The 19,566-nt window shown below is 60.8% G+C and overlaps 1 protein-coding gene across 9 annotated transcripts in view; it reads left to right on the top strand.

The window, feature by feature from the left end:
- Window positions 1-19,566, top strand: part of ATP2B3 (ATPase plasma membrane Ca2+ transporting 3) — a 60,248-nt gene that overhangs the window by 11,689 nt on the left and 28,993 nt on the right. For 5 of the 9 annotated variants that reach the window (XM_017516642.2, XM_017516641.2, XM_017516644.2 and 2 more), the window contains exons 2-11: window positions 6,153-6,486; window positions 11,018-11,215; window positions 11,354-11,611; window positions 11,990-12,115; window positions 12,438-12,563; window positions 15,513-15,554; window positions 16,962-17,162; window positions 17,804-18,018; window positions 18,622-18,864; window positions 19,278-19,519. In XM_017516642.2, the coding sequence (XP_017372131.1) occupies window positions 6,279-6,486; window positions 11,018-11,215; window positions 11,354-11,611; window positions 11,990-12,115; window positions 12,438-12,563; window positions 15,513-15,554; window positions 16,962-17,162; window positions 17,804-18,018; window positions 18,622-18,864; window positions 19,278-19,519 (1,859 nt within the window). In that variant the 5' untranslated portion in view covers window positions 6,153-6,278. The remainder of the gene's footprint in view (window positions 1-6,152; window positions 6,487-11,017; window positions 11,216-11,353; window positions 11,612-11,989; window positions 12,116-12,437; window positions 12,564-15,512; window positions 15,555-16,961; window positions 17,163-17,803; window positions 18,019-18,621; window positions 18,865-19,277; window positions 19,520-19,566) is intronic. The other 4 variants (XM_017516643.2, XM_037734279.1, XM_017516645.2 and 1 more) reach the window with 1 other exon arrangement.

The following is a 19,566-nucleotide window of genomic DNA, read 5'->3' as shown; positions in this document are numbered from 1 at the left end:
CCCATCTCAGAATGGCTTTCCCTTTTTTTTTTTTGGAGATGGAGTCTCACTCTGTCACCCAGGATGCAATGCAGTGGTGCGATCTCGGCTCACTGCAACCTCCGCCTCCTGGGTTTATGCAATTCTCCTGCCTCAGCCTACCTAGTAGCTGGGAGCTACTCGGTACAGGTGCCCACCACCATGCCTGGCTAATTTTTGTATTTTTAGTAGAGATGGGGTTTTGCCATGTTGGCCAGACTGGTCTTGAACTCCTGACCTCAGGTGATCCGCCTGCCTCGGCCTCCCAAAGTGCTGGGATTACAGGCGTGAGCCACGGCGCCCAGTCAGCATGGCCTTCCCTTTGAAGGCTGAACCCTGCTCCATGGCCTGCTTGGACCACGTCGTGTCTATCCAGCTGCCTGTCAAGGCACATAGGGCTGCACCCACCTTTTGGCTACTGTGAGTAATGTCGCTATGAACTTGGGTGGACAAATATGTTTGCATGTTTGTGTCCCTGCTTTCAATTCTTTGGGGCCTATACCCAGCGGGGTTGGTGGGTCCTCGGGGAATTCTGGATTGAATGTGTTGAGGGACTGCCATACTGCTTCCACAGCGGCTGCGCCATGTCCCATTCTGTGGCGGCGCTTGTTTGAATGAGGGCCTCTGAAGGCAGGCAAATGTGTGATCTCAAGCTTGGCTAGGTACCCAAATCCCCAGGGGTTGGGGTGATGAGTGCGTCCTGGTCTCCCTGCTTCTGAATGGAAGCCTCTGGACCCAGACTCTGTATTTGTAAAGCTCCCCGAGAGGGGAGGGGTGCCCACTCAGGTCTGGCATGGGCTGCTGTAGATTGGAGTAGAGAGCTGGTAGTGCTACAGAACAGCGTCGATGCGAAGGCAACCTCCTGGGCTCCTGCCACCTCCAGGCTGTTTCTCTGGGTTCCAGGATCCTCCGTGGCTGGACCCTCGATAATGGGGCCTTCCAATGCCTGTGTCTTTCTGTGGCACCTGGCGCCGGACAGGCGGTTGCTTTGGCCTTGCTCACGGCCGCCAGTGGGTCTCCAAGGTGTCCCCTCCAGGACTGCCCTGCAGGGCAGAGCTTCAGGCAGGTGGGTGCATGAGGGAGTGGGGCGGAGGCGCCATGGTGACGGGTATTGTTTTTGCCCAAAGCTGTTCCAGGCATGAGAGCCACTTGGCTCGTGCACAGACTGTACCAGGAACAAGGGGGAGGAAGGAACGAAGGGGGCGGGGGAAGGGAGGCCTGCCCCTTTAAATCTGTTTTCTCTGATTTTATTTCCTTCTCTTTTCCCATCCTCCTCCCTCCACCAGCACAAGTGGAGTCGTGAGGGCCCAGGAGCTGCGGCAGCGGCGGCGGTGCCTCTCAAATATTAATGAGGCTGTTCTCTGCCTCGGCTCCTTTCCTCCCCCTCCCTGGCTGCAAGCAGGCCCCATCCTTGGAACCCTCCTTTCCCCTCCAGGGGGGTCACCAAAGTGCATCATGCAGGGGGAGGGGCTGGGGGCAGACAGGAAGGAGAGGGCCTGCCGCCAGGGAAGGAAGATGTGGGGATGGGGGTTAAAGGGTCTCCCAGGTGCACGCCGGCCGCCAGCATCTCCGCCTGCCTGGGATCACGCCAGGCCAGGAGAGGGCAGGGTGGCTGCCAGCCTGGGTGCCCTCCTTCCATGCGCTCTCCACTCCTGCTCCCCGGCTGGTCTGGGAGGCCACCCTGGGCCTGACCTGGGAGGCCTGGGCCATGCCTCTCCCTGTCTCCTTGGCTTGCTCTTCCTGAGCCTGGAGGTGGAGAGAGACGGGGGATTATTACTTCAAGGAATCCCCGTAGTGAGTCACGTTGCTAAGTGATGGGCCTCTGGATGACGGGCTCATGCTTGGTGGGTCTGTAGGGAGCAGGTGATGGACAGTCTGCTTCCAGGAGGGCCCAAGGTGGAGGGCACGTGCCCTGGTGGGCCCCGGGGCCTCCGTCTCCTGCCCTCTCACCTTGAGTTCTGCTTCGAGGCCACGGCATCCCAGGCCTGGCTCTGGCATCTGGATGGTCTGAGGCCCCAGGGGCTGCATGTTCTCATCACTCATGACTAGGGAGTGACTCCGGGACTAGGACTTCCTCCAGTACATGCCCCATCACCCCTGTGTGGACATATGTCCACACAGACCGCAGAAACTGAAGGGGTACTTGGCTGGGGTGCAGTGGGGCTGTTTTCAGGATGGAGAACAGGGCAAATTCCGACGCGTGCCTCACCTGAGATCTGGAGAACCCCAATCTGTCCTCCACTCCATAAAGGTGGAGCAGGTGGCTGAGTGCAGCGCAACCTGAACCTGCTGGGGAGGCTTCTGGGGGTCGCATCAGAGCGCCCCAGCAAGAGTGGCCGTGACCCACCTCAAGTCACATGGAAGGCAGGGCTGGGAGAACTATCATAGAAGCAGGAGGCTTCCTCAGCCTCAGTTTCCCCTCTGTAAGTGGGGGAGAGTTCTCCTAGCCCTTGTAGGGTGTTTCTGAGGGTGTAGTGAAAGAAACATGTCTGTCCAGGGCTGGCATGCAGATGTGAGCTGAAAACTCACTGTGTGATTGGGTCCTGAGGGGGCAGCCCGGGAGTGGAGGTGCCCCCACTTAGAAAGTGCCCAGCCTTCTGGAGGGTGCTGCGCTGCTCAAGGCCTGGAGGAAGTCCATGGGGGACTAAGTTGGAGGTGCTGGGAGAGCCCCCAAAGCCCAGTTAAGGGTGGCCAGGGAGGGACAACACAGGGGAAAGAGGGCCCCTGGGTTTCTGGCCGGGTGGGTTTGAGTCACTGGGTAGGGAGCAGGCACTGTGTGTGAACCTAGCAGGGAGGTGAGGGTGTCTGGTTGAGTAATGGGCCTGGACTTGGGCCATCCCCTCCAGCAGCGCCCAGAGGCATCTGCCAGGGACCCCCCTGGATGTCTCCCCCAGCAAGGCCGGACAGTCTGTGTGGGAATGGCGCAAATGCTGGAAGGTGCGAGGCCCCCTCTGTGGAGGTTCTCAATTCAATTAAGCCAATTAAGGTCAGAAAGATGAAAGAGCACAGAAATGGTATGTTCCCTGCTCTTTTGGTGCCTACAGACCGTTCTCGGCAGCCAGCCCAGGCCGGAAACTCTGTCAGGACTGCAGAACTGACAGGCCTAGTGACTTTGGTTCCTGGCCATTTCAGTGATGGCTGCTGTCTTTATTGGGAATCGGGGAGGCCATCACCCAGGCTTATATAGAACCCAGAGAAAGCAGAGTATATGCCATTTGGTCTCTACAGCAGCTGACAGTCAGTCTAGATGGGCCTTACTTTAACTGATGGCTCCTGTCTCCCCTGTAGCCTATTGCATTCATGAAGACGATGAGAATTAGCAAAGCACCCCCACCGCACCCCGTCCTCTAGGATGGAGACTCCGCCTCCCAGGGCTCCAGCCTCCTCCTTTGTGGGCCAGGCCCCCATTCCCTCATTCCTTGAGGCCCCTGGCCCCATGCGGCTGCTCCATCACCACGTGTCTCAAAGGGCTCAGGACCCAGCTCATGGGAGACAGGCTCACAGATCACTGCAATGCCAAGCAGAGTGAAACAGGAACGGGTCGTGGGATTATAGACTCAGGCGCAATCAATTTTGGCTGGGGAACTGGCAGAGACTCCTGGAGAATGTTCCACTTGAATTGTGACTAAGAGGATTCGTCAGAGGTCAGCAGGTGGAGCTGGAACACACGGCGTGCGGTCAGGGCTCAGAACTCGCAGGGCTGTGCAGCTGGGGCGGGAGCGGAGCTGGGAGGTGCTCAGAGGGAATCTGGCCTTTTGCTTGATGGAGATGGGAGGCCGAAATAGGGGCTTGCTGGAGCGATGGTACCTGAACCAGGGAAAGTGGTGACTCACAGTAGGGTCATGACCAGTGGCCGGACTGGAGGGAGACCTACCAGGTGGTGCACAGGACACACAGCTTGCTTGTGGGAGATCCGGAGGTGCGGAGGGCCAGCAGGGCCAACCGAGAAGAAGGAACTTGGCCCCGGGACCATGGAAGAGCGGAGGACTCCTCCTTGCCCACTGCCCTTCCCAGGAGTCACCGTGGGTCCACTCAGCCACAGCCATGGCCGTACTAGTCAGGAGGACCTGGTGTGGTTCTGTCTGGGCCACCCCTGTGGGGTCAGGGGCAGGGACCAGGAGGGGAGGACAGAGCTGGCCTTGAGTATGCCCTGGTCAGAGGAGGGAGGATGAGCATGTGCCAGGGTGACCATGCCATGGGGAACCCTGCTCTGAGGAACAAGCATTCGTGTCATGGCAAGAAGGAACTTGGCCCCGGGACCATGAAAGAGGGGAGGACTCCTCCTTGCCCACTGCCCTTCCCATGAGTCACCGTGGGTCCACTCAGCCACAGTCATGAGCCCACCAGACAAGCCATTCATTCTGTCACCCCCTGGGGGCACAGAGCTTGAACCTGACAGTTGCACCAAGTTGCTGCATAGTGGGAATGTTGAGGCATGAGGCGACTGGAGCCCAGGGAAGCAAAGGTCCTGGGCCAGGGAGGGGAGGTGGTCTCACGAGGCTGAGGATTGCAGGTGACAGCCGAAGGCTGCCATTGCTGCCTTGAGCAGTCAGAAGCACTGCCCTCCCCATGCACCCAGCTGTCCTCTGGCTCTGCCACTTTCCCAAGCCAGCCTGTTTCTCATATTCACAAAAGCAGGTACAATTCGTCTACACAGCATCCCCGAAAGGAGCCCTCCCTGCCTGGGACAGCTGTACTTGCTCTCCCGGCCTCCTCTTCCCAGCTGTCACACCTTCCAGTCTTCTCCCCATGCCTGTCCCCAGAAGCCTTCCCTCACCCTTGCCCCAGCTGCAGCCTCACAATCCTTGGCCCCAAGGCCTGCTGCTTTCTTTGTCCCAGCTGGAGAGGGACGCGATTAGTTGAGACTTACCGAGTGCCAGGCATGTAGTAGCTGCTCAGTGACCAACTGCAAGACAGGGCAGGGGGAGGGGACAGCACAGGCACATGGCCACGATTTTGTCCCCATATCTCCCAGAAGTGAAGGCTGCTTCGTGTGGAAAACGTTTCGAGATTAAACATGCTTTTCAAACATGGATTGCGATGGATGGATGTTTCCAGAAGTATCCACCAGGGCCTCTCCTGAGAGTAAGGCAGGGACTTGGTTGCCTGAGGGCTTTGTCACCTTGATTCGGGGCTCTGGGCCACTCATTTCCAAGGGATACTTCTGAGCCAGGAGCTTCCCCAGAGACGAGGGGTCAGGGCCCCGCTGAGCTGCCAGGAGGGCTCTTGGCTGATGTCAAGGCCAGGTCAGGTGCACTGAGGCCATTTCAGTTCCACGTGTCCCTGGGAGATGCTTCCACTTCTGCTCGGGCCAGGCAGGAGCGGAGAGAGACAAGCTGCAGAGGGCCCAGCAGGCTCCGTGGTGGGGGAGGGGGACCCACCGAACACTGTGATGGCTGCAGGAGGAGCAGCCTGGGAGCTAGTGGGCCCTTGGATAAGGTGAGGGGGACAGGGAGAGGGATGACAACTTGGCGATGCTCGGCAGAGAGGGGTAGGCAGTCTGGCCAGGGCCGTGGCCTGGATGTTTTCAGCGTGGGGAGACCTTAGCTCCTTACCTTGTCATGTGGAGGGAAGAAGGGCGTGGAGGGGAGTGGGTGGCAATATGCTGTAGGCTGCGACATCGGCAGACTCCCCTCCTCAGCCACTCCCTTTGTCCCCTCCCTCTTCTCCCTCCCTCCATCCCCCTTTCCCTCCCTCTCTTTGCCCCTCCCTCTTGCCCTCTCTCCCCTCCCCTCTCTCCCACCCTACCTCCAGGCCTACTCCTTTCCTCGCCCTGGGCCCCCCAGGCACCCTCAGGGCCACAGAAACTGAGCCACTAAAGCTGCACCAGAAGACCGCCAGGGGCTCATAGCATGCCGGCTGTGCCGGGCGTGTCTTAACCGGACAAGAGGAGGGAGTGAGCCGGGCTGGACAAGCCCAGGACTGGTGGTGGGGCACGGGCACCTGTGGTAGGCAGGACCCAGGAGTGGCATGGCCGGTTGGGCCTGGCAGAACATGAGGGCCACTGGCCCAGCCTGGGAGGTTATTTTGCCCTTCGTGGATCATGGCACAGACTGAGTGAAAACTTGCAGAGGATATTCTGGAAGATGGGACCTCAGTTTCGTCTCAACTGCTCCTCGCCTCCTTCTCCCCAGGTGTCCACGCTTAGCAGCTTTCCCACCACTGCCAAACCTTGCCCGGGCACTGTGACCGTGGGTGGCCGCCTGGCCCTAGCTGCAGCTGAGCCGAGGTTGCACCTGTGACGAGGCTTGACAGGCAGCATGGGTGACATGGCCAATAGTTCCATCGAGTTCCACCCCAAGCCCCCACAGCAGCGGGAGGCCCCCCACGCTGGAGGCTTTGGGTGCACGCTGGCAGAGCTGCGCACCCTCATGGAGCTGAGAGGGGCCGAGGCGCTGCAGAAGATCGAGGAGGCCTACGGGGACGTCAGTGGGCTCTGCCGGAGGCTGAAGACCTCGCCCACAGTGGGTAAGTGTGCCACCCAGCCCTCCCCCAGCCTTCAGAGGGGCATCCTGCAGGCATCCTTACCCCCAAGGCTGGCCAGCGTCAAGGGCCACCTGTGCCCCTCCTCAGCCATTTTCCTTGAGCGAGAGAGGTCCCAGGCAACCTGGGTCCTCAAGGGGTTGTCACCTGACCCCTCATCCCCATACCTTCAAAATCAGCAGTTCTCCACTCTATAGAGCCAGGTAGGGAGGTGGAGATAGGAACCTCATGGGATGCACACACGGGCCCCTAACAGAAACCCCCCTGAGGAGCAGGCTAGGGCAGCAGGAAGAAGGCAGCCCTGACTGCACATTTGGGGGTTCCTGGTATGCTCAACCCTGTGTTCAGTTAAGGGGGATCAGAACAGGAAGAAGCGGTCAGGGTACGAGCCTTTGGAGCTTGGGGTGGCTGGGGCCTCTCCTGGGTCTGGCAGGAAGGGCTGGCCGAAGCTGCACTCTCACTGCTGAGGGAGGCTCTAGAAAGCCCAGTGAGCAGTGTCTAGAAGGATCTGGGGTGGAGGTCTGGGGTGGAAGCCTGACTGTCCCTGTTGGAGGCGTTGCTCCACCCGGCCTTGTGTGGCCTGCCCACCTGGCTGCTGGGGTCTGCCATGAAGCAGGGACCCCCAGGAGCCAGGCCCAGCCCCAGATTCCAGGAGCCACAGCATTCTCTGGCCTAGCTGTCGTGTGCCTGACAGGGCTGCTGGGGCGATCCCAGCCTGGTGCCAGGTACCCCAGCCAGTGCAAGCTGATTTGATCTGCTGCCTGTCAGGGCAGCGCCTGGGCCCACCCATCTCCTCTGCTCCCAGCCTCGCAGCCCCCCAGCACCTCCAGCCTCCCAGTCTGCTCTCACTCCAACCCAGAGACCGCTCTCCTGCGGATCTGGCCTCCTCGGCCCTTCTGTCTGCAGGGGGCATGCAGGCTGCAGGGAGGAATGGGGATGGAGGGGGGCTTCGGGCCAGGTCAGGAACTCCGGGTTGGCCTGGGTCTCCCTAGCTTTGTGCCCTGGAGCTGATGCGCCCATCACACCCTGCCTCTGCTGCACACGCCCGCACCATGCAGCTGCTTGGGGCTGATGGCTTGGCTCCACTCCCGACCGTCTCTTGCCTTCCCTCCTCCTTGCCCAGCCCCCAGGAGGTTGGGTGGAGGGCCATTTAGCCACAAGGGCTCTGGCCTCTCCCAGATCAAAGGAAGCAGATGGGCCTCAGCTGGCTGCTCTTCCCCCTGTCTGCCAGGCCTTGTTAAATATTTAAAATGTCAAGGCCCCTGGGAACCTGCCCGATTCTGCCATGGAGCTCAGGAGCTCTCTCGTGCCTTTGGAGGTGGGGGCACGGAGTAGGGCAGGTGCACAGGTGGGTGGCTTAGCCTCTGATGGGCTTCCGAGCACCTCCGTCCCCGAGGCCACAGTGCAGGGAGCCGGCCAGGCCTGGATCTGCTGCCCGAAGAATGAGCGGCAGAGAACCGGCCCCTCCCTTCTTCAACCCTCAAGGTCCTCAGGCTCAAGCTATCTGGGTGCCAAGAGTGGGTGACTCGATCCCCGCATCCCCCAGCCCGGTCATGTGCCCGGACACGCCTGCCCCTCATTCCTCAGACGCAAAGGCCTGAGCCATGGGGGCAGCTGGCTTCGTTGCGTCCCAGGCCCCATGCGAAGCCCCTGGCAAGGTGGGCAGACTTGGGGCTGGGCAGGAGGCAGGCACACCCCCGTGGGCAGGTGCTTTCTGGCATGTGGCACATTGTGGGAAGGGGACTATCTTCTGGCGGTCCGCTTATCGATCCACTCCCCTCTGCCTTGGGAGCACTCCAAGAGGATTCCAGAACCATCCTGGAAACTGTGCTGCTGTTGTCAGGAAACCTGGGCCTCAGGCTGAGCTGAGAGGTGGGTTTGCCCGGGAACCTGGCCTTGCCCGGTCCCCCCCCTGGGCTCCACAGGACTAGCTGGAAGCCAGCACAAGATGCTCCTAATCCAATTCTGATGGCATCTGGCCTCTGCTCCAGGCAAGCCACCCATCTGTGTCCATGCCGACCAGCCAGCCCCTGCCCCCACGCCCTGGACCTGGACTGCCTTCAGGCCTGCTGGGGAAGCGTGTGCTCAGGGCCAGAGGGGCCGCATCTGTGTTCCTCCTCCCCATCAGTGGGTGCTGCAGTGGGGCAGTCATCAGGACCCCAAGCCCACAGGAAGGCTAACACCACAGGGCCAGGCCAAGGGCAGCTGCCCGTGTAGCCAAGGAGGAACGAGCCAGACTACAGCTGCAAGGGCAGGTCAAGGCCAAGGGAGAGGCTGACCAGGGCGAGAGAGCTCCTGGGGAAGGGGCCAGGGTCCCGGCTGCTCTCACAGATGAACTGGGCATGTGAGGCAGGGCAGGCAGGAGACAGACTCACATGGAGGCTCCAGGCTAAGGGCAGTGGAAACTCCAGGGGTCTCGGGAGCCCTCTCCTGCCCCTCCAGTCCCCCTTCCCCTCCCCAGAGTTCCCGAGGTTAGCATGTGCTTCTTCTCAAGTCACTGGGGGGGGGGGGTCTTGTACCCCCTAGTACTGACCCCACCTGGCTTATCTCCTGTCATTCTGGGAGACAGTCCCAGTCCAGAGTGCGGTGCACACCCCTCAGTTGGGTCCCTGGTCCCCAGCCCCTCCCCACCACCCAGGAGCTAAGGTCCAGCGTCACCCCCAGGCTCCCGATTGGGGCAAGCTCGGGCCTCAGCAAGAGGTCTTTGGCTCCTGAAGAAACCTGAGCCAGGGGGAGAGAGGCAGGGACAGCTGTAGCTCTTCTGGGTGGGGAGGACGCCTGTGGCCAGTGCCTAGCTGGGTCAAATGAGCCTCGGCTGCTTGGGCGGCGGCTTCTGTTCCACCGTGGCCGGGGCCTCCCCTGCCCTCCTCAGAAGCCCCACAGTTATCCCCTGTTCTGCAGTCATCCAGGGGGTCTTGTGTGCCTTCCCACACCAACTGTGAGTGCCCCATGGGCTGGGGCTGGGCTGTCTGGCCACCTTGTCCCTGCAGCAGATGGCAGCATGAGGCCAGCTGCCCAGGGCTGGGAGCGGCAAGCTGCTGTTTGTCCACTAGGTGTCAGTGTGCATCTGGTCACCGCCCAGGACAGCCCTGGGCACTGGGTGAGCGCTGCACGGGAGGGCTTGGGATCAGCCAGTGCTGAGAATCCTGGGGCCAAGGGCGGCCCTATGTGGGGGGACAGTGTCATCCCACATGCCTGCCCCGGGAGAAGGTGGCTGAGTGGGTGTCCATGCCTCGATGCCAGTCATGCCTGTAAGCCTCCAGTACCTTCAGGCCAAGGAAGGCTGAGAAGTGAGCGTCTTCAAGGATGACAAGTGACAGAATTGGATAGGGACAGGTGGCTCTGATTGTGAGGGCAAGGACAATTGAGGGGCTTCTGAGTGGCTCTGGGTGTCATTCAAGTCACCATGTAGACGAGCACTTACACAGCCCAGCGGGCTCAGAGGACACAGCGGGAGCCGGCATTCCTTGGCTGTGAGCTCCGGCTGAGGGCTTGAAGTTGGCCCTGGAACCGCATGAGAACCAAGGCAGCTGTGTCCTGACAGCCCTGTGCTTGCTGGGTCCTATCAGGCCATGTAGGCTCTGTCCTGACTCATGGGCACCGGGCCCTCCCCACCTCCAGCCTCAGTTGCCTTGCCTGCACCCTGCAGGGAGCACCTGATGAGCAGCCCAGGGGCAGTGTCCCGATCCCTTGGCACTGACCATGCTCATGCCCCCGTCCTTCAGGCCCCACCCGCCCTCTTTGCAGGGTGTTTCTGCCCCCACAGATTGGGCTGTGTGACCTTGCCAGTCTTTGGGACTGGCTGGCCCCATCTTACAGAGCTGGGGAGGGGGGCTTTGGTGAGAAGCCTGAGCAGGAAATTCATAGGCTGGGAGCTGGAGAGGTGTTTCCAGATGGGGCAGAGCCCTGGCCTAGTCTTTGGTGTCTGGTTGAAGCCAGGCTGGTGCCATCCCTGCCTCCCCTGATTGGTGGCCCTCCCCATGTCTCCACTAAAGTCCCCTGGACACTCGCTCCCTCCCCAGGGGACAGTTGGCTGTTCTCCTCTGTCCTGTGTCCTGGCAACCCTTGGCCATACCCTGCTGGGTCCCCTCTGTGCTCCCCTTGTTGGGTCCTGTCCCCTGCCTTCCAGTGCCCCCTTGGTGGTAGTGCGGAGGTGGCCAGGACAGCACAGAGACCTGGGACCTGCTGGAGTCTGGGAGCCTCCTGGCCTGTTTTGTCATCTGCGTGTCAGGAGGAGGGTGGCTAGCATCCCTTCCTCATGCTAGGGACTCCCCGTGATGGCAGCCAGAGGGCTGCATGCTCGCTCCCACGTGCACCCCCCTCCCCAGCGGTCTGTGCAGGTCTTGCCTTCTGAGAGCTTACTGTCTAGAGGGAGAGCCAGACGCTGGCCAGGCGGCCCCAGAGGGCTGCTCCCACCCCAGGAGCAGTCAGGCAGGGCCACATAGGAGGCTTGGGACACACAGGCCCTGCTGGTCCCATCCCATCCTCTCCTCTGTGCTTCCCGGGTGCTGTGCAGGCCTGGCGGACAACACCGATGACCTGGAGAAGCGCAGGCAGATCTACGGGCAGAACCTTATCCCGCCCAAGCAGCCCAAGACCTTCCTGCAGCTGGTGTGGGAGGCCCTGCAGGACGTCACCCTCATCATCCTGGAGGTGGCTGCCATTGTCTCTCTGGGCCTCTCATTCTATGCACCGCCAGGAGAGGAGAGTGAAGGTGAGGGTGAGGGCCTGGGCTGGAAGCAGGGACAGGAATGGGACTTGAGGTGAGGCGAGGGTCACAGGATGTCAAGACTCCAGTGACAGGGCTCTCGGTGACATCTCCTCCACTGCTTCCCTTCTGTCCTCGACACAGCCTGCGGGAATGTGTCAGGAGGCGCAGAAGATGAGGGTGAGGCCGAGGCTGGCTGGATCGAGGGGGCCGCCATCCTGCTGTCCGTCATCTGTGTGGTGCTGGTCACGGCCTTCAATGACTGGAGCAAGGAGAAGCAGTTCCGAGGCCTGCAGAGCCGGATTGAGCAGGAGCAGAAGTTCACGGTCATCCGGAATGGGCAGCTCCTCCAGGTCCCCGTGGCTGCGCTGGTGGTGGGGGACATTGCCCAGGTCAAGTACGGTGAGTGCCCCAGAAGCTCAGCTTTCATTTCCGGGGAGGGTGGACCAGAGGAGAGCAGCGCAGCACAGGTTCACCCCGGTGAAGTGGGTGTGGTCACCTGCAGGAGGCCGGAGGTGGGGGAGGTGGGGGAGCACAGGGCAGAGCAGAGCAGGAGAGTTTCAGACACAGCAACTGTCCCCACAGCCTCCACTGAGGGCCTCCCCCATACAAAGGGTGCAAATGACCTTGTTCCCTAGGAGCAGGACAACACCCTAACCCCCAGAAGGAGGGGAACTCCCAAGTCCCTTTCCTGGGTGGCCCATGGCACCTGATAGGGCCTCCCCTGGTGCAGCCGGGAGGAGGCAGTGGGGAGAAGGCCTCTGCTTCCCGCCGCTCTAGGAGACCTGCTGCCAGCCGATGGCGTGCTCATCCAGGCCAACGACCTCAAGATCGACGAGAGCTCCCTGACAGGCGAGTCTGACCACGTGCGCAAATCAGCTGACAAGGACCCCATGCTGCTCTCAGGTGAGGGCCACCCTCCCAGCCAACCTGGCACCAAGGGGCATTGGCAGCCATGTGGCCCAGCATCCTGTCCAAGCCCTCTGCTGGGCTTGGCCTTCACCAGGGAGAATATGCAGTGGAGGTAGTGTTCCCTTTCCAGAAGGTTCCAACGTAGCCCAGTGTTTATCCCCCTGTCGGGGAGGAGGCTTCAGCCTAGTTTTAAGATGGACACGGCCTCTAGAGGCCCGGACGCCGCATCCCTGCTTCTGGGATACCCTGGAAGACAAGCTGTAGCGCCCACCAGGTGGTGCAAATTCCTGTCTCAGTCTCTGTGTTGCTGTGCCAGGCACGCATGTCATGGAAGGTTCTGGAAGAATGGTGGTGACTGCTGTTGGTGTGAACTCCCAGACGGGCATCATCTTCACACTGCTTGGAGCTGGCGGAGAGGAGGAAGAGAAGAAGGATAAGAAAGGTAGCGCAGCAGTCCCTGGCGCTGGTGGGGCCTCCTTCCATGCAGCCCATTTTTCCTTTGCGGGCCCTTGCAATTAGGGGCTCAGAGAGAGCCAGCCCAAGTGGGTGACAGTCCAGGTCCTCTCTTCTGGTTCTCCTTAGGGACTCCTCTTCTGAGGATTTTCCCCCGGAGAGCTGGCAGGCCAAGGGCCCCTCCAGTGCTATGGACAGGAGCTTCCCTGAAATCACCATCCCCAAAGGCTTCAGGACCCCATGCCTACCTGGGCATGAATGGGGTCAGAGGGACAGGGGCTTCGAGGACCCTCGTGCCCACCCTCAGGGCCCATGCCCAGTAAGGTACCACAGATCCTAGGCCTGCATGGGAGGCAGTCAGGGAGGTGGGGGTCAGAGGTCAGAGGAGACTGGGACAGGTAAGGGCAGGGCCCTGGGGCTTACTAATCCATGCAAGCCTACACCAGAAGGGCCCATTGCTCGCCCTGTGGCTGGAGTTGCCACCGTCAGGCCCTGCAGTGGGCAGAGTCGTCAGATGCTCGAACCTGAGGACTGTTCAGGGAGGCCCTAATGGACAAGATCAAATGGCTGCCATGGCCCCTTCTGGCCTCTTCTGCAGCCGAAACAGGGTAGGGAGCCCCGCCAGAATCGGAAGGCTCTGCTTCCTGCCAGGGGCCTCCAGCCAGGGCCCTGGGGCCAGTGTGTAGGGCATGGGGGCCAGGGTCAGGCAGTCAGGGCCGGGGGAAAGGTCAGCCCTGAGCCCAAAGCCCCTGCTCCTGTGGCCTAGAAGCTTTGACAAGCCCCGCCTTCTGGCAGCCTGGGCCTGTGTCTCCCTGCACCGGCTCCTCTTGGTGGCACCAAGTCCCAAGTCTCTGTAGGGCTCAGTGCAGTGTCCCACCCCAGTGAATGCCCTGGGGGTGCACAGGCAGATAGGTGACCCTGGGCCTCATCCAGTCTGGGCTGCATCCCCATGCCTTGCACACAGGGCCCTCTCCCATGCCCATGGGAACCCATGCTCCTCTGGAGTCTCCGGCCACCTTTCCCAGCCTCTTACCTTTCCTGTCCCCTAAATGAGTGTGTCTTTCCCAACTGTTCCAGGCCCCTCCTCTTTGAAATTGACAAGACCATAAAGCCCCTCCCAGGCCCCACCTACCCCGCTCTCCAGGCCCTCAGGCTGTGCTACTTAGGAGTCAGAGCTGGAGGGCTTCCTGGAGGAAGAGAACCCTGAGGGGGCCCTGGAGGAAGAGCAGCAGCTGGCGAGCCTGAAAAAGGATAGCCACAAGACCGGGTGCTCCCTGCTCGCCCTCCCCGTCGCTCCCCCACATCCCCGTTGGTCGGTGCAGCCTGCCAGGCACACACCTAGGATCCTTCCCTCCTACCTGCACCCACCTCCCTGGTTCTCGTCTCTTGACCTTGACTCCCACACACCTTTCTCCAGGTGTCCTTCCCCTCCTCACTTTCCCCCACTCCTGTGTCTTCTGGCCAGGCCCAGCCTTCCTCTTCCAGCAATGCTCATCCCAGGCACCCCACTGCCTCCCTCCTCCAGAGGCCAACCATGGTCTGTGTGTGGGCTGGGTCTATAGTCCATGCTTACTTTGGGCCCCCACAGCCCCAAGGCTCTGCCGTCTCCCCTGCTGTGCTGCGGGTCATCGCACTGCCATCCTATGTCCATAGGGGTCTCCCCTCCCTGCAAGAAGGCTCTCTGTGCCCACAGGAACCCTGGGCAGAGAAGGCCTGATGAATGCCCCGGCCCTGGCTGAGTGGAGGGCCTCTCCCTGCTCTCCAGGGACCCCAGACCCCAATGCCAACTGCCTGGGAGCCACCTGGCACTCTCTGTATCCCTGGATGCCCAGTGACATGAGTTATTGGATGGAAACTGACCACAGCTACTATGGTTGCCCACAAGCCCCTCCTGCCCTGGTCGGTTCGATTCTAGAGCTGGGGCCAGTGAGGATGTGGCCCCCAGGAAGCTCCTCTAACTGCAGCTAGAGGAAGGGGTGGCTGCACCCACCACCTGAGTCCCTGGATAGGGGTTCACTTGGGGCCCAGACCAGCCTTCCAGGGCTGCTGCGAGCTGGTGCTCAGGCGGACACTCCCATGCAGTGGCCCTAGGTTGACCAATGAACTAAAAGCACTTGGCAGAGTCCTAAAGTCTTATTCCTTCGTCCCTTTAAAATACACACTGGGGCTGGCGCAGTAGCTCATACCTGTAACCCCAACATTTTGAGAGGCCAAGGCGGGAAGATCACTTGAGGTCAGGAGTTCAAGAGCAGCCTTGCCAACATGGTGAAACCCTGTCTCTATTAGGAATACACAAATTAGCCGGGCGTGGTGGTGTGCACCTGTAGTCCCAGCTACGTGGGAGCCTGAGGCAAGAGGGTCGCTTAAACCTGGGAGGTGGAAGCTGCAGTGAGCTGCGATCAAGCCACTGCACTCCAGCCTGGGCGACAGAGCAAGACTCATCACACACACACACACACACACACACACACACACTGAGCTAACTGCTGGCCGTAGCTGCAGGGAAAACCGGTCCCTAGTTGCTGTCTGCCCAGTTTCCAGGGGTTAGGGGCCATCTAAGTGAACCCCTTGAGCTGCTTTGCAGGGAGCAGGTCCCAGCTTCCGGGAACCTCCCACTGCCAGCCGTGTGTGACCCAGGGCCCATCCAGGGCTGGCTTTAGGGGTTCACTGTAGGTCTGGGCTCAAGGCTCAAAGACCACAGGTCTGGCTCAGGAATGCTGGTGTTCATGGTGACTGTGTGCTTGCTGGGAGGTGGTGACGGGGTGAGCCTGGAGAGGCGGGGCATGCAGAAGGTGCCGCAGTGCGCAGCGCTCAGGGCCACTAGCAAGCAGGCCCCTCCTCCCCACCCCCTCTGCCATGTACCCCAGGCTGTGCTGTGCATGTGCATGCCACACGGTGTCCTCAAGCCTTCGTGTCTGTCATCCCTCTTCCATTGTAGGCAAGCAGCAGGATGGGGCCATGGAGAGTAGCCAGACCAAAGGTAACGTGCGCCGCTGCTCGGGCGCCACTGGCTTGGAGCTCTAGGGGTGGGCTGGTGGAGGGCGCTGTGTGGGGGAAGGGTCACCTGCCTTGGTGGCAGGAGCAGCACTTAGAGACCAGGTGAGTGAGTTGCACAGTCCCATCCTGGGGCAGAGGTAGGAGAGGGCACACCCCTGGGGCTGCTCAGGGCATCCTGGCCACAGACACAGCCACCTAGAGGAGACCTTAGCCCAGCACAGCTGTGAGGTTCACCTGTAAGTGGGCACCCCAGGTCCACTCTGGCCAGATGAGGAAACTGAGGCCCAGAAGAGCTGACTCGCCTGAAGCTCTGGGCACCAGTCAGGGTGTTTCCCAAGCCAGCTTCCTTTCAGCCAAGTCTGTGGACCTGGGAGACAGAGTGGTCCACTGAGGCCCAGAGACCCGGCTCTCCTCTCAGCCCCAGACGCCTGGCAGGTGCCGACACCCTGGGGCTGGCCTGCTCCTGGCTGTGAGGCTCAGGAAGTAGGAGAAGGGGAGTGAGGGAGGCCAGTGTGGCCCACAGAGGAGATGTTGCCCAATGCAGCAGCGAGCTCTAGGTGCTGGGACTTCACGGGGACAAGGCAGGTCCTGGCCCTCAGGAAGGTCACAGGCAGAGACAATCAGGGTTTGGGAGGGCACTGGGGGGCAGCCTGATGGCTGAAGCCCTGGGTTGAGAAGGTGGCAGCAGGTGGGGTGCAAAGCTAGAGGGGCCCAGCTGGGTGAGGCCATTTCGTCCTGAAGCCCCTGGGAAGAGGAGCCATGGCGAGTAGCCTTGGGCTGCCAGGTGAGCAGGAGTAAGGGGAGGCAGACGTGATGGCCATAGCGCCAAGAACCCCAGTGAACGGGGGACGAGAGTAGCAAGGGAGAAAGATGAGCCTGCTGTCCCCAGGTGGCTGTATCAGTCCTGGGGCCGAAGAGGACGTAGGGTGGCCAGGATTGCTCCAGGGAGAGGCGGGGAGGGTGCTGGAGGGACAGATGGAACCTGAGCAGGTGCAGGGCTGGCTGGTGGGAGGACAGTGCACGGGCTCCTGGGCCTCCCTGAGGGAGGTGGGAGGTGACTCGGACACCAGTAGGCAGACAAGTCAGTTCAGGGCTCTGGAACATTCCATGGGCCACAGCCCTCTGCTCTCAGGTATTATTTGGGGCATTCCAGGACCGGTCACCCTGTCTGTGTGCCCAAATTCCTTGTGTTGTGTCTGTCCTCTCTTCTCCCGAGAGAACCATCTCTGTCCCACCTAGAACAGTGCCTGGAGAGCCTGGGCTTAGGAGGCGGGAGAAAGGAAGTGGGTGGACTTGGCAATAAGAAAGCGCTACTGAATCCTGCATCCTCTCTGTGGTGTGGAATGTCTTTCCCCATGAAAGTCCCTTGTAACCCCTTCTCCCCAGCCAGGCTCTAACCTTGGCGATGGGGTTCCTCTGTGTGCAGCTAAGAAGCAGGATGGGGCAGTGGCCATGGAAATGCAACCCCTGAAGAGTGCGGAGGGTGGGGAAATGGAGGATCGGGAGAAGAAGAAAGCAAGCACACCCAAGAAAGAGAAGTCTGTCCTTCAGGGGAAGCTCACGAAGCTAGCCGTGCAGATCGGGAAAGCAGGTAGGGACGGCAGGAGGTGGTGGGCCCAGGCCAGCAACTGGTCATGGAAGATGCTGGGCTCCTGGAGATGACCCCAGGCTGTGCAGAGTGAGGTGGAAGGGAGGTGGCAGGCGGTGTGGGAACCAGGCAGCCAGGGGCACAGGCCAGGGCCAGCAAGGGCCATCAGGGCCTGGCACAGCTCTTCCCTAGAGAGCATAAATCCCACACCCTTGACCAAAGCCCTGGGTCACACACCGAGCCACTGCCCATGAGGTGCCCCCACCCAAGGCTCCAGGCTCTGCCCTGGCACACTCAAAAGGCAGCTGGGGGCATGTGGGGCTGGTAACCCGACTTCTGGGGGTTAGTGGGGGATAGAAGCTTGCTGGTCCTCCCCAGCAGTGCCTCTGATGCCATCAGGGCACAAACTCCACTCCCCTGCCCCAGCAGGACTCCAGAAGAGGCCACACAGAGCCCCCTTGCAAACAGGCCCCAACTCACCTGCTGAGCCAAGTCAGGGCTGTTTATCCCAAAATGCAAGGCAAATCCACAAGCCGTTCACAAAGGCCTCTGAGACCGTGACCACACCTCTTCTTCCCTCTTCCTGTCTCCCTCCCTCCCTCACCCCTGGCAACCACTTTTCTGTCCTCCCCCGGCTGTCGCAGGGCTGGTGATGTCCGCCATCACTGTCATCATCCTGGTCCTCTACTTTGTGATCGAGACGTTTGTTGTGGAAGGCCGGACGTGGCTGGCAGAGTGCACGCCGGTCTATGTGCAGTACTTTGTGAAGTTCTTCATCATCGGTGTCACTGTGCTGGTCGTGGCTGTCCCAGAGGGCCTGCCTCTTGCTGTCACCATCTCCTTAGCTTACTCTGTCAAGGTAATCATAAAACTTACAGTTGATACCGTTTACAGAAGCGGAAACTTGGGTAGGAAGCCATTAGGCACCTCCCCGCCACAGTATAAACTGGGGGAAGTTTGGGATGGCTCAAGGGAGGAAGGGAGGTGCTGGGCAGGGACCCAGTGGGCAGCTTTCCTGATCCGTCAGAAAGCAGGCTGTGGGGTCCCCAGGGGGTCAGTATCTACACAATGTGGGCAAGGGGGTGGAGGTGCTGCCTGCAGATGCCAAGCGGGGAGGTGGCGGTCAGGAGAGGGCCCAGGACAGCAGGAGGCAATGGGAGGAGGGTGGGGGAGCCAGGGGTGGGGTGGTGAGGTGGGAGAGTGGTAGGGGTGGTGGGTAGCTGAGAGGGGGCTCGGGCAGGGGAGGCCCTGGGTGCGCATCCCGCCCCCACCATTAGATGAGATTGCTGATGCCTTAGAGCGTTGCTGTTGGCTCAGGGCTGACCAAGATTCCCAGTGGGCTTAGTGCCACACGTGGAGCTGGCGGAGCAGAACAGAGTCACATGATGTTTGTGTTGACATCTCTCACTCCCCCACCCCAACAAGCACCTGGGCCAAATGACCCCGCCCCCACCCTTTGCAGAAAATGATGAAAGACAACAACCTGGTGCGCCACCTGGATGCCTGTGAGACCATGGGCAATGCCACAGCCATCTGTTCCGACAAGACGGGCACGCTCACCACCAACCGCATGACCGTGGTCCAGTCCTATCTAGGGGACACCCACTACAAAGAGATTCCGGCCCCCAGCGCCCTGACCCCTAAGATCCTTGACCTCTTGGTCCATGCCATCTCCATCAACAGTGCCTATACCACCAAAATACTAGTGAGCTGGGGCAGGAGCGGGTGGACAGGGCGAGGGTGGGCGCAGGGGAGGGCCCAGCCAGGGTGCCGGGGGAGCCGTTGTGAGGCGCTCATTAGGCCCCCCTTGAGAACTTTTGCTTGGAGCCACAGTGGTCCCTGGGGTGCCGCTAACCCTCCTGTCCATCCTCGCAGGTGGCTCTGGCTGTTGGGCAGGGCCTGCCAATTCTGGAAGGCCCTTCCAAGCCCAGTAAATGCTGGGAAACTGCCTTAGCTAAGGCATGGCCCTTGCAGTCCTCTAGGTAGACCTTCCTCTGCTCCCTGCCTCCCACACCCTGACAATGTGCTGACCACACAGGGGCAGAGCTGGAGCCCCAGGGACGACATGGAGGGAGGTCTCAGGTCCCCGATGCCATGCTAGCCCTACTCATCTTGCAGCCTCCTGAGAAGGAAGGCGCCCTCCCACGCCAGGTGGGCAATAAGACGGAGTGCGCCCTGCTGGGCTTCGTCCTGGACCTGAAGCGGGACTTCCAGCCAGTGAGGGAGCAGATCCCGGAAGACAAACTTTACAAAGTGTACACCTTCAACTCAGTCCGCAAGTCCATGAGCACAGTCATCCGCATGCCTGACGGCGGCTTCCGCCTCTTCAGCAAGGGGGCCTCAGAGATCCTGCTGAAAAAGTGAGTGTGCAGCAGGGAGGCCCCTGGCAGTTTCTGTTTCTATTGTG

This window comes from Cebus imitator, unplaced genomic scaffold (assembly GCF_001604975.1).
Source record: "Cebus imitator isolate Cc_AM_T3 unplaced genomic scaffold, Cebus_imitator-1.0 Scaffold599, whole genome shotgun sequence".
NCBI classification, from domain to species: Eukaryota; Metazoa; Chordata; class Mammalia; order Primates; family Cebidae; genus Cebus; species Cebus imitator.
This window is presented reverse-complemented; position numbering and strand designations above follow the sequence as displayed.